We start from the raw sequence: 27,189 nt of genomic DNA on the forward strand, positions 1-27,189 counted from the left end.
TAAAATGTCAATGGATTTTATCAGGGATGATTCCCAATTTGAAATTTAACATATTGTAGTTTTGTATGTTTTAGGCATTTTCTCTTTACAGAAATATGTGTTTATATTCCGCATTCAGAGTTTTTCTTTACTGTTATATTTCTATCCACCAAGTTAGCAGGATTCTGTGGATGGTTCACACGTAAAAAAAATGAAGGAATAATAAATAATTCCATTTAAAGGAGCTCATTTTAAAAAACAGTGTCAGATTTCTGATTGATTTGTTTATCCCAAGAAACAGGTTAAGGCAAGATAGGTTTACAGCAAAAACATCTTCTAAATTAATTTCTTCCTGGTGTGTGTGTGTGTGTACGTATGTACACACACATACCTTATTTTTTGGAGTATAAGACACACCAGAGTATAAGACGTACCAAAGTTTTGAAGAGGCAAACTTTGCAAACCTCCCCAAAACAGCCCATTTTTTGCGAAAACGGAACTGTTTTTTGTCAAAAAAAGGGCATGGATAGCCTTTAGAAAGCTTATAGAGTTCTCCTGGGGGGGATTGAGGAACAAACGGCGCGTTTTTCCTTGTTTCTGCCCTCCCCAGCCCCCAGGAACACTCTGAAAGCCTCCTACAGGCTCTGCGTGGCCATTTTGGTGAAGGGGGCGGGGTTTCGGGAGGCAAAAAATGCTGAATTCAGTTTATAAGACGCACCCAGATTTTCAACCTGTTTTGGGAGGGAACGGGGTGTGTCTTATACTCTGAAAAATACGGTATATATTTGTTCTATTGTAAATAGTTCGATTATTTAATAATTTAATTCAAACTAATTCAGTTAACCTGCTATCTAATCTGTTTTTAAGGTTTTGCCTTTAAAAATTTAATACCTTTCTTGAGAGTTGATTTTAATAAACAAACTGATAGTAGTTGCACTTTCATTTTAATAATACCCACAAAGCTTGACTCTAAAGAGGGTTGGTTTGTTCAATGCAGCTTTACCAGGAGGAAGATGTCTGTGAAGATGAGATGCCTGAGGACTCAGATGGTGTTCGCATGGTTAGGACTCCCACCCCACCAACGCTGTCACCACCAGCGATAACTTTAAGAAGCCGCGAAGAGCTTTCTTACGAAGACGCTTTTCCAGGTGAGAAAAAGAACACACGTTGTGGTATTGTAACTGAGCCCAGTTTCTGGCTCAGATGTCTTGTTTCGTAGCATCACCTGTATGTCCCAAAGGTGCTTTTTTTCAAGTGTGGCGCCTTCTTAGAACTGTTGAAAGGACTGTGTTGAAGAGGCCATCTATGTCAAAGTTGAACAGCCCTCTCTCAACAGAGAAGGAGGGATACAACATCATCTATCTTCAGTCTACAACACAGTCCTTTCAACAGTTCCAAGAAGGCCCCACACCCATTTGCACCACTCAGGTGACCCTGAGGACACAGGTCTTAGCAACCTGCTAAAAGGATGCAAATGACCAGCTGTCTGCAAGGTCTGTTCCCCACCATCCAGTCAGAGCTGAAGAAGCTTCTTGGATGAGAAGTGAAATGTCTTCAAGGAAAAACCAGAAACTCCAGTTGCCTCTTTAAAAAAGCATCTTGAGGACAACCATGACCTGGAAGACTTGAGAATCTCTATAGACATATCACCTTTAAGTTTAAGGGCTGTGCAGTGCTGCTGAAGGCATTTTGAAAATCAGGCTTGTTGCTTTGTTGTTGTAAATTGAAAGCAAGAATGTGGAAGCTCATAGATTGGATTGCCTTGTCTTAAGAACATAAAGTCACCCTTGGTGCAAGGCAGAAAGAAGAGGAGGAATGTCATCAACTGATCTCTCTTCATCTTGACACCTCAGGCTTAAGGCTTAAAACAAATGTTCTCTTTTTCGTGCTTATAGTTTTGCATCTCAAAAATATTGGAGGCAATGGAGAGAGCTACCGTATTTTTTGGAGTATAAGACACACCTTTTTCCCACCTAAAAGAGGGTGAAAATTTGGGTGTGTCTTATACACTGAATGTAGCCCCACTGCCCCCACCCTTTGGCCTCTGCCTCCCAGCAATTTACCTCCTTGCAGCAAACGGGAAAAATGGGGCTTGCAAAGGTTGAAATAGGCTATAGCAGTGATGGCGAACCTATGGCACGAGTGCCACAGGTGGTACGCGGAGCCATTTGTCAGGGCACGCGAGGCACTGCCCTGTCAGCTGGGTTCACCCTTTTTTAAAGCCATTTTTCGCCCTCCTCAGGCTCCAGAGCCTTTATAGGAGCCTGGAGAGGGTGAAAAGAGCCTCCCCCCCCAGCCCCGGGAGGCCCTCCAGAGGCTTCATGAGCTTATCAAAATGAAGAAGCTTTTTAAAATAAATGCTTGATCTGAAGAGGCCCAGTGCTATTGTATCTTCTTTTAAATAGCAGAGAATAACCAAACTTCCAGAAAGCACATCAATTTTAACAGCATCTGTACAAGTATAGTTTGAAATTTAACACTACAAACAGTGCATACTGTCTGTACTGTTTGCTGTTTGTTGCAAGGAGACAAATTGCTGGGAGGCAGAAGCAGATTTTTCCCCCCTTGTTTTCCTCCCCAAAAGCTAGGTGTGTCTTTGTAATTCTGAGCGTCTTATACTCTGAAAAATACAGTTGTATTATGTGAACAAGTACATGGTGGCTAAAGGGACGCAGAGGCTTAGTGGCTAAGACGCTGAGCTTGTCAATCAGAAAGGTCAGCAGTTCGGCGATTCGAATCCCTAGCACCGCATAACGGAGTGAGTTCCCGTTACTTGTCCCAGCTTCTGCAACCTAGCAGTCCTCAGGCATTACCTTTGGTGGGAAGGTAACAGCGTTCCCTGCACCTTCGGCATTTAGTCATGCCGGCCACATGACCACAGAAACTTCAGACAGAGGCTCTTTGGCTTTGAAACAGGGATGAGCACCGCCCCCTAGAGTCGGGAATGAGTAGCACATATATGCGAGGGGAACCTTTACTTTTAACTGACAGTGGGTGTTGCTGATCTGTAGAAATTAGAGAAAATAATGAGACTATATATATTGCCCAAGGTGGGTTTTTCCCTACTTGGTAAAAGGGAACCATTAGGAAACTGAAACTTCAAAACTTTTTAGAGCTTCAAAAATCTGATCGTCTGCAAACCAGGTGTTGGTCGATAAATATACAGTGTCTCTATTGTGTTCGTCATTGCATGCTAAATTCCCACAATGAACATTGCATTTCAACCCCCCCATTTTAGTCCACTGATTCATTTGGTTACCTTCCATTGTTGCATTTATTTGCACAGGACAATTGCATAGCATTAAAATTGAAGCAGGATCCAGGCAAATTAGAACAGCATCAGAGAAAGACGGTCTATCCTGAGAACTAGAAGTGAAGTCCTTTGAAGGGAGAAAGAGAAAAGGGACTGGGAATGGTCAGTTTTGAGAAGAGAGGACTAAAAGGGGACACAGTGGATCTCTTCATATACCTGATGAGATATCAGAGGGGGCCCTGGTGCTGAGCGTGGTTGTTTTCTTTGCAGATGTTTCATGTATACATTATATATGTGTGTGTATGTGTGTATTATTTTGTTTGTACAAACTTCACATCCTTGCAACACATTACATTTTTTACATAGCTGTTGTGATTCTTTTATCTATACAAACAAATATTTTATAAGTATAACTTTATACTTATAAAGATGTTTCATTACCGAAACTAGGTAACATTCAGACAAAAGCACTGATGATGTTACCTAGTTTGGGTAATGAAGCATCTGCAAGAAAACAGCTCAGAAATCACCAAGTACCCCTCATTTCACCCCCGAGCTATAAATATTCTTTATTGAGAGAAATGTCAGAGGAAAAAAAGGCAAGAACTGTTATTTTAGAATGCAACACAGGGAATAATTGCCGTATTTTTCGGAGTGTAAGACACACTTTTTCCCCCTTAAAAGAGGGTGAAAATATGGGTGTGTCTTATACACTGAATGTAGCCCTGCCTACCTGCCGCCCCCCACCCTTTGGCCTCTGCCTCCCAGCAATTTGCTTCCTTCCAGCAAACAGAAAACAGCCTGTTTCAGATTCAACTTCTGTTCAACCATCAGCTGTTTCAGGCTGCAGAGATTGCCATTGCCTATTGCCACTTCGCACACCCCATTTTCAGTCTCCGCATGCTATTTTTGGCCTCTGAGCATCTCATTTTCCGCCCATTCCAATTCCCACTGCCTGGAATGGGCAGAAAACGGGGCATGCGGAGGGCGAAAACGGGGCATGCGGAGGCTGAAAATGGGACGCATGGAGGCAGCAATAGGCTATGGCAATCCCTTCAGCCTGAAACAGCTGAACGTTGGAAGGCCAATCCAGTCAGCTGCTTGTGCTGTACTGAAACTGAAATCGGCTGTTTGCTGCAAAGGCAGATTTTTTTTTACTTGTTTTCCTCCCCAAAAGCTAGGTGCGTCTTATACTTTGGAGTGTCTTATACTCTGAAAAATACAATAAGTTAACAAGGAAGAAAAAAGCCCTGCAGGTTAACAGAACATAAGTTGAGCCAGAAACTGTTTCACTTAAGCTGTCTGAAAACCTCAGAAGAGCAGTAGATAAGAGCGCATAGCTGGGGATTACTACTTGAGTTATTCCTTGTGCGTTTTCACAAACGCAAGCAGGAAGGGAGGCTTTCAGAGATAGAACATTGGTGGTGGGAAACTTTATTGTCCACATGGGCTGTATGCAGGAGTTTGATGGTAGGCTGGACATTTTCAAGAATACATTCACATGGGGAGCCTTGTTGCAGCTGAGATTACTAGAAGAAAGAGGATAAAACCATTCTGCTCTTTATCCATTGGCCTCTCCCTTACTAGCTTGTCAATCTTGAAGCCACTGGTCATTTTCTGATTTGTTGAAGACCTCTTTTGCAAAGCCCCAACAATCATAGAGTTCTTTTAGTCCAAAATCAGAGCCTTGGATACTGTAGAATCTGTCACAGAGAATGCTTTACATTCATCAGGCCTTGCGAGTCAAAGATGTCTAATTTAGGTGTTGGGTCTTGCAGAAGTAGAGCCTTCCAGAAAGGCAGGGGTGGCTGCAAATGGGTAAATAAATTTGCTGGAGCAGGTAAATGAAGAGGAATCAGGAGATACGATCAGCCTCATGAGGGCAGCAAAGCCCCAGCAGAACCACAGCCTGCCTGCTCCAGAAGAAATGAATGCGTGGAAATTCTATATCCGTGATGGCAAACCTATGGCACATATGCCACAGGTGGCACGAGGAGTGATATCTGCCGGCACGCAAGCTGTCAGCTCCAGAGCGCAAGGCAGATGATTTATGGACTTCCGGAGGGCCGAGGGAAGCCATTTTTGCCCTACCCAGGCTTCAGGAAAGCCTCCGGAGCTGGGGAGGGTGAAAAACAAACCCAACAGGCCTACTGGAAGTTCGTTTTTCAGCCTCCCCAGGCACCGGAGGCTTTCCTGGAGCCTGGGGAGAGCAAAAATGGCCTTCCCCAGCCCCCCAGAGGAAATACCAACCTCAGCTTGGAGGCAAGCAGTGCAGCCCACGTGGGGGGAGGGAGCGTAAGGGGCGGGGGGGTTGTGTGCGCATGCACATGTGGGGACATGCTTTGCATTATGGGTGCCTGCACACGCACACACTATTATGCATGCGCGCGCCCGCATTTTTGGCACCCAACAACAAAAAGGTTAGACATCACTGTTCTATATGGTCCCCAGATCTGCTTCTTTTTCCAAAGTTCCATGTCAGTTGATGCAATAAATATGGGAAGAGACTTCTGTAGTAGCCAAGTTGTGAATGAAAGTATTGCTTTCTATAATTATGAAGGTATTTTGAGTTATTTAAAAATACATACATTACTTTTTTTCCAGAACAAGAGGGACATTCTTCAATGGCCTCATCAGTCAGCGCATCTGTAATTAAATCACCATCAGACCCTTCGCATGCCTCTATTCCACAGCCACCTCTTTTGCTCCCAGCAATTGCAACAAGGACTCACAGCAGCGCATCAGTGTCCAATAGAAACCCTAGTATAGAAAACAAACTTCCACAGGCTATCGTTAAACCACAAATCCTGACTCATGTCATTGAGGGTTTTGTGATCCAAGAGGGGTTAGAACCATTTCCTGTAAGTGTAAGTGTAAAAAAAAAAATACATCGTTGCACCTTGTATGTGTGGTATTTTCCTTTTGAAAGGCAATGTGCTGTGGTTATTTGGGGTTTCTGTTTCTTTAATCTTTGTTGCTCTGAATAATTTAGACTAATTGTCTTTTATTAATCGTTATTGTCTGTTCTTCATGAAGCCAGTGAAGTTTTAAGTTTTCTGCCCAACAATGTTCTGGACTTTAGTGACTGTAATCAGAATGACCTCTGCTGGAAAGGATCAGGCAACTCACAAAAATGTATGCCTTTTAGTCAAATTTGTTGGTTGGAAAAGGTGGGACCAGATGCTTTGAGAATATTTGCCACCGTAGATCCTTCCTACAATCTCTGCCTGAAAAGGTTCATCTTCCTACCCGCCAAATTTTGTAACGTAAGACTTAGCACATGGGTGGTTGGGTATACCATAAATGGAGAACATATGTGAGGTTATAAAATACGTGTTGAGTGTTATCAAGAGTAAGCTTAAAACAGTGGTGGGTTCCGGATCCCGTTGCAACCGGTATGGTGCAACAGGGCCGCTCGTCCATTACATGCACATGCGCAGTGCATGCATGCGTACTTACTGCCCACGATGCTCCAGCTGCTCGGCGGAGTGTTGCACACACTCCATGCACACAAGCTCCGATCGGCTCAAATACCGATGAGGATGGGTGGGTGGGCCCTCCAGAGTACCGGAACGGAACGGTACCTGGTGCTCCCAGCAGGCACCGGTATGCCCCTACTGGGGTGTACCGGTTGTATCCCATCACAGGCATAAAAGCAAAATGACCGAATCTCCTTTCCCCAACATCAACAGCATTCTCACTAGAGTCACTTCTGGTGAACTGCGTAGCTAAATATATTTGATAAATAAAATTATGATGGGCCCATAAGTCTTAGTCATGATTGTATTTGCTCCCTGTAAATCTCTGTAAACCATGTTGACTCGGGGAAGGAACAAAAGCATAACCTGGAGATAAATGTCAGGGATTAGTCCATCAATAATTTTGAACTGGGAATTTTAAAACAAAACAAAACAATGTCTCTTTAAAGTTACATTTAAACTATATTTCAAACTGGTCTGTTTTTAGTTATTTTTCTTTAGAGATTTTTTAAAAAAATACTTATCCTGGAGGCGGGGGTTTAAGAGAGACAAGAGCCATAGCTGAGGAATATTAAGTGTGCGGTTGAGAAGTGTGATTCCTTGTGTTGATTTTTGTTTGTCCTTCCCATTGTCTTTTTGAGGGGAAACCAGTTCTTTCCCAGGGGTACGTTGCTTCTCAAAGATGACATCAGGGTAGAAGTAAGGTGACATTTTCCATTGGGCAGGAAGCATGGACTCTTCTGCCTTTTTGTTGAAGACAGCTTTTAAATATAACTAAGGCTCAATACTTTTCTGTTTCATAAATGCAGTTATTTGTATTCCTTTATTATTAAATGTATTGATAAATTTAAACGTACTTTTAGCATTCAGCGCAGCTTGCAAAATTGCACATAAGAGTTGCACATCCAAAGGCAAATGGGAAATCCCAGTATGCACACACACAAAAACACACACACACACACACAAACTAACTAAATATAAATGTGTGTTTTCAGCTTATGGCCCTTCATCCTAAAGTTGGTTCCTCCTCTCTTTCATAACAAAAAAGTTATATTTTCCGTCTGTTTTCCTGTGCATGTCAGGGCTGGAAAGAGACAGCAGAATATAATCCCATTTCCTCTCAATAGAATAGAACAGTAGCTCAGAATGTGTCCAGATGATAACATCTTTGTTTTTCTGTGGCATCTCATTACAAAGCCACAAATGGAAGATTCAAACAAAGGTTATTTCATATTAAAAACTAATTTTTTCCCCTCTTCATATCTCCATATTTCATTTCACATTTTCTTCCATATGTTGGTGGTTCACCCATAGCCTCTGGACACACACACGCACACACCCCCATGGCTACACTACTGCCTGTCTTTGAAATTGATAGAAGCATCTAATCTATGGCTCTGTATGTCCTTGTAGCAGTAGCTAGATTATAAAATCAGCAAAGCCCTGAACTCTTCAGACACTTGATATGAGAAATCAAACATTTATTTATTTTTGTTAATGATTTCGTCTTCCTCTCTTAACAGGTAAGTTGTTCATCTCTTCTGACTGACCAGCCTGCAAAAAAGAGACTCTTGTTGGAGGAGCAAGTTGTGAATGTTATGTGTGTTGAACCGGAGCTTCAGAACAATGCCAAACATGCCGACAACTCCTCAGACACAGAGATGGAGGACATAATTACTGAAGGTTTTTGTATTTCATTTAATCTATATGAATATTTATTCCTCTTATTTTCCCAGGAGCTTTAAATATCGTCCAGAGTGGCCTTCCCACCTTTGGGATACCAGATTCCTAAAATAGTTCGTTGCAAGGAAGTTACCAATCAACTGTAAGGTGTCAGGGCTGAAACTGCAAGGGAAACATCCTTTTATTACTGGTGGATTACGACCGGTACGCCCCGGTATGGGCATACCGGTGCCTGCCGGGAGCACCGGATACCAGTACGGTACGGTGCTCCAGAGGGCCTACCCACCCACCCGCGCTCCTTACCTGTATTTGAGCTCTTCGGCGCTTACATGCATGGAGCGTACGGCGCCTGCGCGATCATCCGCCGAAAAGCTGGAGCATTCCAGAGCATTGCAGGAGGTAAGGACGCGTGCGCGTGCTGCGCACGTTCATGTGATGGACGCCGGCCCCGTTGCACCGTACTGGTTGCAACAGGATCCGGAACCCACCACTGTCCTGTACCTGGCTTTAGGTTTTCATGTTAGATTAACTTAAAGGCTCTGGAAGAAGACTTATATTCCCATCTGCACTGTTATAACTAAATGGGAATAAAAGTTGCATTGGCTGCATGAATGAGTCACTTGAATACCATCTTTAAATTCCTGTTAGAGGTAATGTGGTGAATGTTTCAGCTCATCCAAGGTTTATTGAAGATTAACAGTGTATTTAAATACAGTGGCTGGCAATTTACACCTCACAGAATAAGGTGGAAAATTCAAATGTTTATAGGTTAATATAGTTTATAGGGACACGGTGGCTCAGTAGATAAGACACTGAGTTTGTTGATCAGAAAGGTCGGCAATTTGGTGGTTCACCTCCCTAGTGCCATATAATGGAGTGAGCTCCCATTACTTGTCCCAGCTCCTGCCAACCTAGCAGTTCGAAAGCATGTAAAAATGCAAAGTAGAAAAATAGGGACCACCTTTGGTGGGAAGATAACAGTGTCCCATGAACCTTTGACGTTGAGTCATGCCGGCAACTTGACCACGAAGACGTCTTCGGACAGCGCTGGTTCTTCGGCTTTGAAACGGAGATGAGCACTGCCCCCTAGAGTCATGAACGACTAGCACATATGTGCGAGGGGAATCTTTACTTCACCTTATAGGTTAAAACGTATATTGTTATTATTACTGCGGGCAAGCAATATTCATTCTTTCAGGGAATACAGGTAGTCCGTGACTTACAACCACAACTGAGCCCAATCTTTCAGTTGTTAAGTGAGACATTTGCCTCTTTCTTGCCACCATTATTAAGTGAATCACTGCTGATGTTTAGTTAACAACTCAGTTGTTAAGTGAAACTGGCTTCTCCATTGACTTTGTTAGAAGGTCGCAAAAGGGGAACACTTGGCCTTGGGACATTGCAACCATCATAAATATGAATCAGTTGCCAAGCATCAGAATTTTGATCACATGACCATGGGGAGGCTGCAACAGTCGTATGTGGGGAAAACAGAAATAAGTCACTTTTTTTCAGTGCTGTTGTAACTTCAAACAGTCACTAAAGGAACCATCGTAAGTCGATGACTACCTGCAGTTCTGTGAATTAAAGGTTTAGGTTTTGAATATGTTCAATTTTAAAGTTGCAGATGGGATATAAAATAGTTACATTTGGCACCACCATCTTATTACTACTCTGCTTCCCTGAAAATAAGACTTCCCCAGATAATAAGCCCAATTGGGCTTTTGAGAACATGCGCTGAAATAAACCCTCCCCTGAAAATAAGCCCTCCTTCCAAAATATTGCAATGCAGCAGCAGCCATGAGGTAACCACGCTCGCCGCCTCCTGCACCTCAAAAATAATAAGACCTCCCCGAAAATAAGGCCAAGGGCTTATTTCAGGGATCAAAAGAAAATAAGACCCTGTCTTATTTTCGGGAAAACACGGTACATATTGGAGGCTTTTTTCCTCACTATATAAAAATCAGAGGCTTGATTGACATATGACTAAGCAGTGTAAGTGACGGAAATTGATATTAAATATTGTTTATGGGCTTTTTAAAAAAAATGATATGAATTTACTTGGAAAATACCATGTCTCTTTCATTCAGTCCTAAATTTATTAATTTGGAGGCCAAGCCATGTTGTTATCAATCTTATTTTTAATGAGCCTTGCGCTCGGGAAATGTATGCAGGTCTGTAGTTTTGAATGCTGACATTTGTAAACCTGCATATGTAGGAACTCTTTTATTATTGCTAAAATATATATGGCTTTACAGGATCAAAAGCCATACAATTTCAAGCTATAACGCATAGAACAACACAATGTACCTGCTTTTGTGTACTAGACACTAGAGAGTAAAATCAAATAACATATACCATGTGGTATAGGGGTTAGAATGCAGTACTGCAGGCTAATTCCTGACTGCCGGCAGTTTGGCAGTTCAAATCTCACCGGATCAAGGTTGACTCAGCCTTCCATCCTTCTAAGGTTGGTAAAATGAGGACCCAGATTGTTGAGGGCAATAGGCTGACTCCGTAAATCACTTAGAGAGGGCTGTAAAGCACTGTGAAGCAGTATATACCGGTAAGTTTAAGTGCTGTTGCTATTGCTCTATACATGGATGGTCTTGGTATTAAAACCTCTGATGTTCAGTTTAAAAGAATTTGGTTACCGAATAGGAAGTTACAGGTCGTCCTTGCTGAACAATGTCAATTGTCAGTGATCGCCATCATTAAATGAGGGCTGTATAGGTTGTTGTGTTAAGGATGTCATGTGATCATGACTTCTGACGCTTTTCCATTGATTTTACTTGTGAGAAGCTAGAAAGGAAGGTCGCAAATAATGATCATGGGGTCGTTACAGCAGCTGGGACTTATAGAAGCAGTTGTCAGCACCACTTGTTCAGCGGTATTGCAAGTTCCAACAGTTGTTAGGGTGTCATTAATTAAGTAATACTTGTCATTAACTAAGTATTAAATACTCAGTAACACCTATATTTCTGATGGTGAGCTGCTGATATTTTAAAAAAGATGGAACTAGGCAGGCTGGACATATGGTTTGATTGCACAAAAACACCTTTGATTTCTAATGTTCATTGTGAATATTTTCACAATTAATGAGGTTAATTGTAATAATGTATGTGGTTCCTAGGGTGAGATGGTCCACAATGGATAGAATTTTTTTTATTATTTGATCTTAATCTTGCAGAACTAGTGCTATGTTCTTGATTTGTCTTTAAATCAAGAAAGGTTTTCAATCATAAGGAAAGGCCTTCCTCGTGACTACTAGCTTTTCAGAGTTGCCAGATCATTTTGGCGTACAATTCCCCAAGACTTGAGCCTTTCAAACTCTTCTGTTGCAATGGAATGGCACAAACTCACTGCAGTTATTTTGCTATTTCCTTTAGAGGGACTGGATGAGATGGAGACAGATCTTCTCAAGTGTGAATTTTGTGGCAAAATGGGGTACGCGAACAAGTTCCTGAGGTCGAAACGGTTCTGCACCATGTCCTGCGCTAAGAGGTATTCTTCATTAGTTATCATTTTAGAGATTGTAAAAGCCATGAATACAGCGCACGATTTGGAATCAAATTCTTATGTATTAAATGTCAGCTTGCAAAGGATCCCTGGCCTGCTCTCAGGTTGCCATGGGGGTTGGGGGTGGAAAACTGATGAAACGGCACTGGCAGCAAAAGACAGATGCACATTCCAGACTTATCTCTCTCAAGGCTGTATCCCAGGGTTAATTATAGTGGCAGGAGGGGAGTGATCTCTACAACCGGGGAAATTGCCCCGTTGTTGAATGTGATTGATGACACACCCTGGGGGGGAGGGGAAAACAGTCATGATTGGGGACATAAATTACGTGGGTCAGACCTGGCTTCACTTGGGAACGTGCCAACATGAAGCTCCTAATAAATAATTGGATTTCTTTTGAAGCTTGGCTCGAGGCTCATGATTTAGTTAGGGCATCCTTTGGAACCCTGACACTAAATCAGATGAGTCCCAAACAAAAGTACTCGCTGGGATGATCCTGAGTAAAGGATTTGCTTGTTTCATCCATAAGGATATGTTATTAAATGGTTGGGTACAGTGGTGGGATTCAAATAATTTAACTGCTCTAATGACTAGTTGGGTAGGCGGGGCTCAGTAGTCATGTGATTGGGTGGGCATGGCCAACTCAACGTCACTCACGTGAATGGACGCTTCACCTTCTGTTACAATCTAATAAGGGTTAACCAGAGAGGCAGTTTCTGTAAGCAGGGCAATAAAGATTAGGCTAAAAACAACACCAGAATGTTTCCTTCCTGCCTTCCTTACAGGATTAGCCCTGTAAAGTGGGAAAAAACAAAATAAGATTTCCAACAACCAGTTCTCCGAACTGCTTAGAAAGTTAACAACTGGTTCTCCTAAATAGGTGCGAACTGACTGAATCCCAGCACTGGTTGGGTATATATATATTTTAAAAAGAAGCTTGGAAATCAGAAATATTATTTATACACTGGAACAGATGAATACCTATCCTTGTATCAAAGGAGTATAAGCTCAAAGAAAAAGTTGTCCATTATATAAAATAGTTCAATAATCTCTCTCCCTCCCGCCTTCCCTCGCTCTCTCTCTCGCTTTCTATAACTCTTCTGCTCATAAAGCCAATAAATTTCTATAAAGTTTCTGCCTCCAAAGTTTTACTGAGGTGAATTTGCAAACTTTCGTCCATTCAAATGGATTCTTTTTCTTTTTTCAGATTTTTTTTCTTCTGTCCCTTCAGATTTTTAAGCTTCTTAATCAATTGTATTTAATCAGAAGCGTATAACACAATAAACAACTTTAGAGAACAATTATATGTTGAAAATACAATACAATACAATAGTAGAGTTGGAAGGGACCTTGGAGGTCTTCTAGTCCAACCCCCTGCCTAGGCAGGAAACCCTATACCGTTTCAGACAAATAGCTATCCAACATCTTCTTAAAGACTTCCAGTGTTGGGGCATTCACTGATTAATTGTTCTCACTGTCAAGAAATTTCTCCTCAGTTCTAAGTTGCTTCTCTCCTTGATTAGTTTCCACCCATTGCTTCTTGTTCTACCCTCAGGTGCTTTGGAGAATAGTTTGACTCCCTCTTCTTTGTGGCAACCTCTGAGATATTGGAACAATGCTATCATGTCTCCCCTAGTCCTTCTTTCTCTTAAGCTAGACATGCCCAGTTCCTGCAACCGTTCTTCATATGTTTTAGTCTCCAGCCCCCTAATCATCTTTGTTGCTCTTCTCTGCACTCTTTCTAGTCTCCACATCTTTTTTACATCGTGGCGACCAAAACTGAATGCAGTATTCCAAGTGTGGCCTTACCAAGGCATTATAAAGTGGTATTAACACTTCATGTGATCTTGATTCTATCCCTCTGTTGATGCAGCCTAGAACTGTGTTGGCTTTTTTGGCAGCTGCTGCACACTGCTGGCTCATATTTAAATGGTTGTCCACTAGGACTCCAAGATCCCTTTCACAGTTATTACTGTTGAGCAAGGTACCACCTATACTGTACCTGTGCATTTCGTTTTTGTTGCCTAAATGTAAAACCTTACTCTTTTCACCATTGAATTTCATATTATTACATAGTGCCCAATAGTGCCCAATGTTCAAGTTTGTCAAGATCCTTCTGTATCTTTAGCCTATCTTCTGGAGTGTTGGCTATTCCTGCCAGCTTGGTGTCATCTGCAAATTTGATGAGTTCCCCATTTATTCCCTCATCCAAATCATTGATGAAGATGTTGAAGAGTACTGGGCCTAAAACAGAGCCTTGGGGTACTCCACTGCATACTTCCCTCCATGTAGATGCAGTTCCATTGAGGACTGCACGTTGAGTGCGGTTGGTCAGCCAGTTACGAATGCATCTGGTGGTGATGCTGTCCAACCCACATTCTTAGAGATCATGTTCATTCTTAGAGATCATGTTCATTGGGGAAATGATTCTTTGTACGTCAAAAGCAATTAAAACAAAAAAAGGAACAGGTTGTTCAACCTAAGCAATATTAAATAGGAAAAAACAAAGCTCTTTTTAAATTGTAGTGATATTCAGTTGATACATTTTAAAACTTCATCATTGAAGAATCGTTATAAACAATCAAAAGTGATAAATCTCCACCAAGGACAGACGAGGAATGGAGAAATACAGTTTCTAGCCTGTCCTCAGCCAGATTTTTGAACCAATCACTCTCTCATTCCAATCTATCTCATGGGTGGGAATTGCAAGAATAAAATTAAATTTTAAAAAACACTGTATTAGCCACAGCGAACCTTTGGGGGAAATGCAGGCTATAAAAGAAGTGTGTGTGTGCCTGCACACAGAGCGTTTAATATAAACATTTCAAATCAAATTTGTGAATATATTTTGCAATGAAGTGACTGCATGAGTTAAAGCCATAACAGGGAGTGAGTAAATTACTTCCAGGATATGCATGGTTGTGTGTATTTCATCCAGAGTATCGAAACATACATTATTTATTTGGACTACAAGTTATCACTGAATCTTAACATGTTTTTGTGATAAGACTAAAGGCACTCTATCCTCAATTTCAAGAATAGAATAGAATAGAATAGAATAGAACAGAACACAATACAATGTCAGACTGGAAGCCATCTTTTACAAAGTTTCTTTCATTGGGGGTGTTACTTGGAACCCTGACATAGAATAGAAGAGTTGGAAGGGATCTTGGAGGTCTTCTAGTCCAACCCCCTGCTCAGGCAGGAAACCCTATACCAGCGATGGCGAACCTTTTTTGCCTCGCGTGCCATAAAGGGGGGGAGCGCAGGGGAGGTCATGCGCAGGCATGCAGCACCCATAATGTAACACGTGACTCCCCCCCCAGTGTGCGTGCACGCTTGAGAGGCGCTATCCCCCATTTTTTGCATGCTTTTTTTGCCCTCCCCAGGCTCCAGAGGCTTTATAGGACCTGGGGAGGGTGAAAACAGCCTCCCCCAGGCCCTCCAGAGACTTCAGGGACCTTTAGGAGGCTTCCCTGAAGCCTCCAGAGGACTCAAAAGAACACTACGAGCAAACTGGAAGTCACTTCCAGTTTGCTCGTAGGGCCGGTTTAAGCCCTCCGGAGGCTTCAGGGACCTTTAGGAGGCTTCCCTGAAGCCTCCGGGGGGGGCTAAAAAGCACCCTACGAGCAAACCGGAAATCACTTCCGGTTTGCTCGTAGGGCCGGTATATGCCCCCCGGAGGCTTCTGAAGCTTCTCTGAAGCCTCTGGAGGGCTTAAAACGACCCTAAGAGCAAACCGGAAGTCCATTCCCGAACTTCCAGTTTGCCCATATGGCTGTTTTTTTGCACTCCGGAAGCTTCAGGAGCCTGGGGAGGGCGAAAAATGGCTTTAAAAAAGGCTGAACTCAGCTGGCCAGCGCGCGCATGGGCGCTGGCCAGCTGACAGGGCAACGCCTCACGTGCCCTGACCAATGGCTCCACGTGACACCTGTGGCATGCGTGCCATAGGTTCGCCATCCCGGCCCTATACCATTTCAGACAAACGGTTGTCCAATCTCTTCTTAAAAACTTCCAGTATTGGAACAGTCACAACTTCATTGTAGAAGCATTGTAATAATGATTGCATACCGTTTTGTCATTTGCATCTAGGTATAATGTGAGCTGTGGTAAGAAATTTGGATTATATTCATCAGACAAGAGCAGCCGTTGGAGCCGTAGTCCAGATAATCCAGCTCTTGGGCGGCGAGGGCGGCGTCCCAGTGGCTCTGATGGAGCTCCAAGGGAACACTTCCTTCGACAGGTCTGTAGAATACTAATTGAACTCCACGGTGTCCTTTTAACAAGAGTCGCAAAGGAAAATGGTTATACTGTGGTTTGTCTGTACTGCATTTTCCAGCTACCAATTACTTATCCATCTGCAGAAGAAGACTTGGCCTCTCAGGAAGACAGCGTGCCAGTTGCCATGACCACTCGCCTGCGAAGGCAAAGCGAGAGAGAAAGGGAGCGGGAACTTAGGGAACTGAGAATTCGGAAAACAGCTGACAACATGGATTTGTCGCCAGCCATGCAGTCGGTCCCATCGGGGTGGACCGTCGAAGATGTCTGGGCCTTCATCCGTTCATTACCTGGTACGCAGCAGAAATCTGTTTCAATTTGCTAAGACAGGCTCGCTGGGAAGGGAATATGGGTAGTCCTCGACTTACGATCGCCTTTGAGCCCAAATTTTTTGTTGCAAAGTGAAACGTTTGTTAAGTGCATTTTGCCCCATTTTATGTGCCACAGTTGTTAGTAACACGGTTGTTAAATTAATCTGGCTTCCCCATTGGCTCTGCTTGTAAGGAGGTCGCAAAAGGGGATCACACTACTGCAAGACACTGCAACCGCCATAAATACAAGTCGATTGGCCAAGCATCTGAATTTTGATCATGTGTCCATGGGGCGGTGCTGTAGCAGTCATAAGTGTGCAAAAAAACAGTCCTAAGTCACTTTTTTCAAGGCTGTTGTAACTTTGAACCGTCACTAAATGAACTGTTGTAAGTCGAGGACTACCTGTATATGAGGTCCATACTTCGTTGCAAAAACATTGGGGAAATGTCGGATGTACAGCCTATTGCATGTGATATATCTGGAATTTACTTTCAGAATATTTTGAGAAGACTTGCTTGTGTGTGAAAACTCTCTTTCTGGTTCTTTTCCCAGATTCCACAAGAATAATTTGCATGTGTGACAGGTGACATAACAGGATGGCAGACTGTCTGTATCTTCTGCATTCTGTCATAACTCATCTGCCATACAGTAAGGCTATCAAAAATCCCGGAATGTATTCCCAACACCATTTTATTTTAAAAGAATGACTCCGTGGTCCATGTGAAGCCTTATGGGGTTGCACATTCATAGAGGGTGTTCGTTTTCATACAATAATTTATAATAACAAAACTCTTTGTTAAAGTTGAGAAGCACAAAGATGAAAAACTAATGCAAGCTAAGAAGAATATAAGAAGGAAAAGAAAAAGTATAGAAGAAATATATATATATATATATATATATATATATATATATATATATATATATATATATATATATATATATATATATATATATATATAGTATTTATATATAAACATTCATTGTTCTTGAGGTTAGTGGTTTTCTTTGCAGCACACAAGGTTCTGATTTTTTTTTAAAGTGAATACTAGGTAGATCTAGAGAGTTTGATAATCAGCAGGAAATGCCGTATTTTTCGGAGTATAAGATGCACCTTTTTCCTCAAAAAAGGGGCTGAAAATCTGGGTGTGTCTTATACACTGAATACAGCATTTTCTGCCTCCCGAAATCCCAACCCCTTCACCAAAACGGCCGGGCAGAGCCTTTAGGAGGCTTCCAGAGTGCTCCTGGGGGCTGGGGAGGGCAGAAATGAGCAAAACCTGGCCGTTTTTTGCTTAATTTTGCCCCCCCCCCCCCCCAGCCCCCAGGAGCACTCTGGAAGCCTCCTAAGGGCTATCCATGCCCTTTTTTGACAAAAAAATGGCCCATTTATGTGAAAAACGGGCCATTTTCTGCTCGTTTTTGGCTCCCTCCCCTCCCCAGGAGCATTCTACAGGCCTCCTAACGGCTATTCATGCCCTTTTTTTGGAAGAAAAAAAAACGGGCCTGTTTTCATGAAAACAGGCCGTTTTGGAGAGGTTTGCAGAGTGCAAAACCTTTTTTTAAAAAATTTGCCTCTTCAAAACCTTGGTACGTCTTATATTCCGGTTTGTCTTGTACTCCGAAAAATACGGTATGTGATTAACAGTACTCCTAATTGCCGCCTTTAGATTATAAATTTAATTACACTGTTTCCCTGAAAATAAGACCCAACCGGAAAATAAGACCCAACATGATTTTTCAGGATGCTCATTCACAACTCACAACTCATAATATGAGTCCTACCCCCCAAATAAGCCCCAGTTAAAATCATCACCCAGGAGGACACAATTAGTACCGTATTTCCCCCAAAATAAGACCTATCCAGAAAGTAAGCCCCAATGCATCTTTTGGAGCAAAAAATAATATAAGACACAGTCTTATTTTGGGGAAAACATGGTATAATATTGTGGGACTTTTTTCTTTTGCATTTAGATACCTTTGCACTCTTTGAGGGAGAGAGTTGTGGTTTAAAAATGTGAACAATAAATACCATATTTTTGGAGTATAAGATGCATCGGAGTATAAGACGCACCAAAATTTTGAAGAGGTAAATTTAAAAAAAAGTTTGTGCATTTTCCAGACCTCCCAAGCCCTCTGCATGCCTCATTTTTTAGTGAAAAATGGGGTATGCAGAGAGTTTGAGGTGCCTGCAAAGTGTTTCTAGGGGCTGGAAAGGACAAAAATGAGGAAAAAACGGCCTGGTTTTTTTGCTCGTTTTTGCCCTCCCCAGCCCCCAGGAGCACTTTGCAGCCCTCCCAAACCCTCTGCATGTCTATTTTTGTGAAGCGGGTGTGTTTTTCGGGAGGCAAAAAATGCTATGTTCAATGTATAAGACACACCCAGATTTTCAGCCTCTTTTTTTTGGTGGGAAAGGTGCATCTTATACTCCAAAAAATATGGTAAATTTCCATTGCAGTACTGCGTGCTATCTAATAGCATATAACAGGAAGATAAAATGTTATGATATAAACAAACATATGTCAGTATTTCCCCACCTTCCTCTACTTAAGTTTCCATTTTATGTTGACTCAGTCTTCCATCCTTCCGAGATCAGTAAAATGAGGAACCAGATGGTTGGGGGCCATATGTTGATTCTGTAAACTGTTTAGAGAGGGGCTGTAAAGCACTATGAAGCGATATGTAAGTGCTAATGCTACTAAACATTCCAAATAATCCCTTGGTGCTTCTTGATGGAAGTTACAAAATGGTTCTGCTCCAATATCTCTTGGGATCGTATCCAGGTTACACAGTTATAAAGGATATCCTCTGGTCCCTCATTTCAAGGCATCCCTGCCTTCCTTTCTTAGTAATGTTTGTTGTCTGTTGCAGGTTGTCAAGATATTGCTGATGAATTTCGAGCCCAAGAGATTGATGGGCAGGCTCTTCTCTTATTAAAAGAGGATCATCTCATGAGCGCGATGAATATTAAGCTAGGACCTGCACTAAAAATCTGTGCACGGATCAACTCTCTGAAGGAACTGTAGTGGAAAACCAAGGTTTAACCCACAGTTTTAAATTGACTTGTAAAGTAATAAGCCAACATCTCAGTGTTCGATGCAATGATTACTGCTTTGCTTTGCTAAGCATTTTTTTTTCCACATAAAAACTGTCGGAGGAACATTTTTAATAATGAACTTTCAAAACTTTCCAGCTATTCAGGAAGCATAAGCTGTGCTGGTTTTTTTAAAAAAAAATATTAGTCCAAACCTGAGTGAGGTAGAGTCAGGGGGAAGCTCTAAGAAATGTATGTAAAATGTTATGGGTGATGCTTATTCCAAAAAAAAAAAAAGGCAATTACAAGAATTAAGCTTCTTTTGAATATATAACCTTGATTACAGTTTTACATTGTGTTTCTATACACTTTTTTTTTCCTTTATAGAAAGCTTTTGCAAATACGGATTAACAGAAGAGTCCACAGAGTCTGTGGAAGCATTGACTATGGTAAAATGCTATGCATTTAATTGTGCTCATTGGATTTCAGTTAATCTTGAGCCTATGGTTTGAAGAGAACCTGTAGTTCACCTTCTCTTCTCCCTTAATCCTGCAGCTCAATCACCATGATACCATTTCCTTTAAGCGTGGAAGCTTTGCTGTAAACATATGTCATATTTTGGGAATCCTGCAAACCTTCCACCATTGCCATAGACACTTTGATCTTACAGATCACGTGTGCCCTCCTTGCCAGTTTAAGCAGAACCCCCATCAATGTTTAGATTCCCGCCCCCCCCTTAGTCAATGGGGAGATAGGAAAGGGTGGAGCTTCATAGTGAGTATGATGCATGCAGTAGTATAGCTGCAGGACACGGTTAACAAAAGCACATACATTATCTCTTTGTATGATGCTGTGTATTGAAGAGGGCATTATGTTACTGTCTTTTTGCCTTTGCTGCTGGTTCATGTAGACCAAAGGAGTTGACACTCATCTGTCCAATCCCTAGAGTAGAGGCACCCTTCATCCATATGCTAGTGTGCAGCTCTGATAGAGTAGATTTTAAAGAAGTATAATGGCTACTGTGCTTTGTTTCCATCTGTCTTTTGTGTCTTCCTTCCTTCTTTCCTTCCTTCCTTCCTTCCTTCCTTCCTTCCTTCCTTCCTTCCTGTTAGGGATGTTATTGGAAGAAGCACAGGTTGAAATTACTTTGGTTTCAGCTCTTAGCGTTTTCTCACAACCCAGTGTTATCTGCAGAAACTGGTCACCATCACAGTGACGAGGATCCTAAATCAATGGCACCAAAGTATTATTAGCAAGTGGTCAGGTGTTTGCCCTCTGCGTCTGCTTAATATTTTGCACTATAAACCAAAAGATCTTATTGCCATGATAGGGCTTGATCAGCCATGCACACCATTGATTTTTCTTGGGTAAGATAACGCTTGAGAAGGGTGACCTTTATGGCAGAAAAGAAATTCCTTGTAGCAGATTTCTTCCGATTCAGAACTCTCCAGGGAACTACAGTTCCCATCAGCTCTAGCTAGGGATGACCAGGTCAGAGGAAGCCTCTATATAATTGAATGTAAATCTTCCATAAGGTCTGATAAGGTCTATATTCATTTCTGACATAGGTAGACTTCAGTATAATATAATTAATACAGATTTGTTTCTTGGGAAGAACTTAAAGAAAGCTACTGTAGTTAGTTCTTCAGTACTAGCAAAGATACCTGGTTATGGTTATTCCACTGAAAGTATCTTTCAAAATGGATAAAGTGATTTTTCATTTATTTCCTTCCTGCCTATTGGAGGTCCTAAAATTGTGAAACTGGAAGACTCCCAAAATCAGTCTGGATGGGGAGCAAATAATCACTCTGCTCATGCGTCTTTCACTGACTGATAGAAGGTTAGGAACTACATGGGTATCATCCTGGTGATAAATAGTATTACAGTTATAAATCTCAAAAAAAAATCTTTATTTGATTAGAGAATTATTAGGAAAAAAATGCTTATTACTTCGATTGATTGACAGTTATTTAGAACTAGCAAGAGCACTTAAGGCTTAAACAGCATTTTACTGATTCCATATCTGGTATTTTGGAATACTTTCAGAAGGATTCCTGGCTGTTTACATATTGACAGATTAATATTGAAGGTTATTGGAAGCTCAAAGCAATCCATTTCTGTATAACTTAAGAAAGTTAACTGCTGTTGTTGAAACATGTCCATATTTGGGGGGGGGGGGAATCAAATATATTATTGCATTATTCTCCAATTCTCAACTTTTACTATGATTACATTATTCATACAGCAAGGCCTTCTGGCTATGTAGCAAAAATCTGACAATTTGTTTTCAGCCAAGCAAAGATTATGAGCAACTATTAGGAACAAAGGTAGCTTTGTGAAGGGAACTTACGCCAAAGCAGAATTACAAATTTGGCCCCATTTGTTGAGCTTCCAAACAAAAATAGCCACTTTGATCCCATTCACTTTAAAGAATTTAAGAGTGGGATCCTCTAAAGGACTAAATTAGAGAGAACACACATGCTGATTTATAAATCACTTTTAGCAAACGATTTAAATTTTACCGAGTTGAGTATCGGGTTGATTTAGTTTTGTGAATGACTTTTTTTTTAATGTTTATATTTTAAATATCTAAATGCTACAGCATTTTAATTTTTTTTTGCATGTTCTGTAGTTGTCGGCAGAGCACAATTTCATATTCATAGTAGTATGATAAGTATTATATATTTTAACCCAAATGCACACTTGACTTTCGTTAGCTGCACAATGTTATCACCTTAACAGTAATTTTCTAAAGAGGATTATGGTATTACTCTTCTGTAGTCAGTAGTAGTATTGTTCCTCTGAAGAATGCAGGATATGAAGAGAAGCACAAAGGATTCTGTCCATGAGGGGGGGAAAATGGATTTTGTTCTAGCTTAATCCCCATGAAAAGAATTTGACAGATTGCAGACAACTGCTGAAAAAACACCGAAGCATTACCATCCGAGTGATTGGCATCTGACCTATCCAAATCTGGATAATTTGACAGGCCTGGTTCCTTCCTCTTGCATTGAGGACGTGGTAAACACTTTTTCAGATCAAATTGTCTGGCTACTGAGGACCCCACAGGTAGTCGACCTCAACTTAAAACCATCAATAGCACTGGGAAAAAAAAGGTGACTTATGACCCATTTTCACCAATTACAACTGTCGCAATATCCCCATGGTCATGTGATCATCAGACCCTTAGTAATCGGCATGTATTTGTGACACTTGCAATGTCTTGGGGTCACGTGATTTTGCAACCTTCTGAAAAAGCAAAATTAATGGGGAAGCCAGATCCGTTTAACAGCCATGTTGCTGTTTAACCACTGCAGTCATCCACTTAACAACTTTGTCCAAAAAGGTTATAACAGATGACAAATTTGGCAGTTAATGATTGTCTTGATGAGCAACACAATTTTGGGGCTCAGTGGTGGTCATAAGTCAAGGACTACCTGTGTTTGCATACAATCCTTTCCCCCTCCGCTTGCCATCCATGGGGAGGGGATAATCTTGTAGCTCAACAAAAATTCCAGTTCCATTTTCCCCTGCATGCAGAATTTAGTCCTGAGTTAGTAAAAGGGCAGAATTTGCTGTCCTCTGTCTAGGCAGCTTCCTGCTTGGGAGGGAGTTGTTTTGAAGAAAGCTTTTTGGATTGCCTCCAATTAGGATGCTTTTGTGTTTGCTTTCAGCATTTTTCACTGCAATTTCCGTGGGGGCTGATGTTGGAGGCTGCATAGAAATAATTGTGCAAGCTGAATTCCCTGTGACTTGTCTGAACACAGTCAACAGTGAGAGCCCTTATTTGGAAGGTTATCAATTTTCTTTAGGCAATTTGTCAAATAAAAAGCAAGGGGTTAATTGCAGGAGGGAACATTTTAGATTTTGTCTGCCTGAGGGATATTTTCCCCCCTTCTCTTTCTAGCAATGTCCTGTTTCTTAAGTTCATTTCATGATACGTCAGCAGTCTCCTCATAAAAGTGCACCAAGGGATCATTAGTTATTTTTGTTTTATTTTGGCAAATTGGGGCTGTTGCTGTAGGTGTCTGCAGAATAACTCCCGGGGCACAAGGGTTGTTGTAACAGAGTTGCCTCATCCGAGTTGTTGCATCCCACGACAAAAACGTCTGAATGTATACAAGACACTGAATTTTGTTGCTAGTTTTTCTAATTCTACTTTAGTTCTTAGGATCCCCTGAAAGGTTGTTTGTAATAGTTCAGGGACCATTTAGAAAATAATAGTAGTGTTCTTTACTACTTGTAGTAGTATGGCAAGGAGTGGGTGGGAAAAGATGAGTTTCCCTGACTGGCATAGCACCTGTCCACTAATGCTGAACGTAACTGCATCTCATAGACTCGAACACAGGACAGCTAGAAAACTTTCCGGCTTATGCGGCTTCTTTTCAGGTTGCAGTTTTTCGTGGAAAGGAATACATTGCAGGTAGTCCTCAACTTACAACCAGTCACTTAGCAGTGGTCATTACAACAGATCTCTCTGGAGATACTTAACAATCTGGATTCGAAGTTTTGATGGTGAGGTTATCCCCAGTGTATCACATGACCATGATTGCATTTTGGGTGCAATCGGATGGGCCACTTTTACCGCTATTTGCAGCATCCCCCTGTCACATCACTGCATTTTACAGTAATTTTGCTGAAAACCAGCATTTCCAGCAAAACCAAGCAGTGTTTTGCTTACTGATTGTGGCTTAACAACTGTGGCAGCCATTGAGGTGCAGCAGCTGCTTAATAGTCATCGCAAAAAAAAGGTCCTAAAAATTGGTCATGTGTGTGAACCTGATTTACAAAACATCATGTGTTAGACGACTTTCACAGGCAAGGACCATTACTGCTGTAACGTGAGGACTACCTAGGCAGCAGTGACGTGCGGTGAGGTTTATGGCTGGTGAGACACTGACACAGTGGTGGATTTCAAATATTTTTAGACTTGTGGACTTCAACTCCCAGAATTCCACAGCCAGGCATGCTCAGTTCCAATTTAAGACGACAGCATTTGTTTTTTCTATCCCTTCCTCCCCCTCTCAAACACAAACACACACACACACACACACACACACACACACAAGTTGGGTTGGACTATCTCTCCTACCCCCTTCCCTCTCTCACTCACTCTCAAACAAACACACACACACACAAAAGTTGGATTGGATATCTTTTCCAGTGGCTTAAAAGGAGCTCCTCTGCCATTCCCCCCCCCCCCATTCCCCTGCTGCCTTCCCCAAACATCTCCACCATTGCAAATGCAGCCTGCTGTCTGGGTGGGAAATGCCTGGAACGCAATAAAGCCCACCCACTCACCTCCTGCTGGCAGGCTGGGGTGAGAGGAGAGGCAGAGAAGCCAGAGGGGAGCAGAGGTCCCCAGCCTTTGCAGTTTGGTGGTCTGGCTGGAGAGGGAGAGGAACTGGGCCGTGTGAGCGGTGGGACAGCTTGCTCAATTTGCACAAGCAGTAGGCAAGCAGGCGCGCGCAAGAGTGCCCACTGGCCCACTGCTCGTGCAAGTTGAGTTGCGAGTTGCCACTCGTGCAGCCCAATCCCAAATTGGCCACAGCCCATTAGTGGATCATAGCCCAGGAGCTGGGGATCCCTGTGATAAAGTAAGTCCTGGTTACAATTGCTTCACTCTTTTTGAACAGGATTGTGGAAACCAGTTTTTAAAGTGTACTTTCCTTGTAGAATGAAAATCCCTGTGTATATATATATATATATGTATATATATATTTAAACAAAAAAACAGATCCTTTAATATCTTCTTGCAAATAAGCCTGGTAAGAGTTAACTGCACAAAAATGCAATCCTTATACAATAGAAGGTAGCAAGACCTCAATTTAATGGACTGTTCCCATTGGGGGTATTCCTCAGACTTACAAACAATTCAGTTAGTGACCATTCAAAGTCACAACAGCACTGGAAAAAGTTATTTAACGACCGTTTTCACATTTAACGACCGTCTAAGGTTTCCCCGTGGTCATATGATCAAATTCAAACACTTGGCAACTGACTCATATTTACGACAACTGCTGTGTCCCAAGGTCATATGATCCCCTTTTGTGACCTCCTTACAAGCAAAGTCAATGGGGAAGCCAGGTTTACTTAACAACCTTGGCACTAACTTAACTGCAGTGATTCACTTAACAACTGTGGCAAGAAAGGTCATAAGGTGGGGCAAAACTCACTTAACAAATGTCTTGCTTAACAACACAAATTTTGGACTCAATTGTGATTGTAAGTCAAGGACTACCGGCATTTGGGGAGCGGCAGGTATCCATTTAGGGCAGGGGTGTCCAAACTTGAGAACTTTAAGACTTGTGGACTTCAATTCCCAGAATTCCCCAGCCAGCATGGCTGGCTGGGGAATTCTAGGAGTTGAAGTCCACAAGTCTTAAAGTTCCCAAGTTTGGACACCCCTGATTTAGGATCTTGCCTGCTGCATATAAAGTCCATTAAATAGAAGTCTATTAAACCCGGGGTCTCCAACCTTGGCAACTTTAAGCCCGGGAGGCTTCAACTCGTTCAACAATGTTGAAATCCGCCAGGCTTAAAGTTGCCACAGTGGGAGACCTCTGTATTAAACAGAGACTTCACTGTATGTTCTTCCTAGAATATTTGTATGATAGTTTCCTTTTGTAAAATTCCGCAGCATTTCGCCGTTTCTTATTCTAAAATATTTCTTAAGTATTTTTGCTTTCCTTACTGAATGTGTTTACTATTTTGTGTCAGTCATGACAAGCTTGATAATGGTTCCAATCATGGAAAGAAACTAGATAGAGCAGGGGTGTCCAAACTTGAGAACTTTAAGACTTGTGGACTTCAATTCCCAGAATTCCCCAGCCAGCATGGAATGGCTGGGGAACTCTGGGAGTTGAAGTCCACAAGTCTTAAAGTTCTCAAGTTTGGACACCCCTGAGATAGAGGAAAGCGGGTGGCACTTTCTTGTTATGGCCATGGAGGGTATAACAAGTAAAATGATGCGCGACTAAATGACTTGCAATAATGACAGGCCTTAAAAAGGTTTCGTGTAAGACGAAAGTGTTCCTCAGCCCTGTCAACTTGACGGTGTGTGGGCCCAGAATTCCTCAGCCATCATGCTGTGTGGAGAATTCTGGGAATTGAAGTCCACACATCTTCAATTTGGCAGCAGTGACAAACATGGATGTAAGAGTTCCATGAATCTTCCCCTGCCTTTTAATACCATTTAGTTCTGTTATTTCAGCTCGTGATTTAAGACGTGGGCTGTTTCAGAAATGATAGTAAAAGCACTTAATTTGAGGAGGCAGAGAGGAGCCTGTGAACTTCTTCTCATCCCTTACAAACAATGATTGATCGAGTCAGGTTCATTATATCCTTATTTTGTTATCAAGGTCTAAAACTATTTTCCAGCTTAATTAAAAGACTGAAGTGAACCTTTGAACTGGGCGTCTGTATCTGGAATCTGGATGGTTAAAGAAAGAACAAAAAAGAAAAATCAGCTATTATTTATATTAAGAGAAGTTTGATCTACATAACATTTGATAAATTTCATGCTTTTGGAGTACCTTTGTAATATAATTTTTTTCATAACGGTTCATTTGATAAATATTTAAACCACTTTGAAGATTGTCCAATTTATGAAGTTTATTAAGAACTGTGTCCTGCAAAAGAGGACAAGTTTAACT

General features: G+C 41.7%; 1 protein-coding gene across 10 annotated transcripts in view; it reads left to right on the top strand.

Moving 5' to 3' along the window:
• Positions 1–27,189, top strand: part of PHC3 (polyhomeotic homolog 3) — a 395,745-nt gene that overhangs the window by 44,983 nt on the left and 323,573 nt on the right. For 5 of the 10 annotated variants that reach the window (XM_081955583.1, XM_081955580.1, XM_081955579.1 and 2 more), the window contains 7 exons: positions 977–1,127; positions 5,837–6,099; positions 8,235–8,394; positions 11,784–11,898; positions 16,006–16,156; positions 16,253–16,484; positions 19,372–25,246. In XM_081955583.1, the coding sequence (XP_081811709.1) occupies positions 977–1,127; positions 5,837–6,099; positions 8,235–8,394; positions 11,784–11,898; positions 16,006–16,156; positions 16,253–16,484; positions 19,372–19,526 (1,227 nt within the window). In that variant the 3' untranslated portion in view covers positions 19,527–25,246. Of the gene's footprint in view, positions 1–976; positions 1,128–5,836; positions 6,100–8,234; positions 8,395–11,783; positions 11,899–16,005; positions 16,157–16,252; positions 16,485–19,371; positions 25,247–27,189 lie in introns of those variants that run through there. The other 5 variants (XR_014175581.1, XR_014175582.1, XR_014175583.1 and 2 more) reach the window with 5 other exon arrangements.

The sequence above is a fragment of the Natrix helvetica genome, assembly GCF_964273705.1.
Source record: "Natrix helvetica genome assembly, chromosome: 5".
NCBI classification, from domain to species: domain Eukaryota; kingdom Metazoa; phylum Chordata; class Lepidosauria; order Squamata; family Natricidae; genus Natrix; species Natrix helvetica.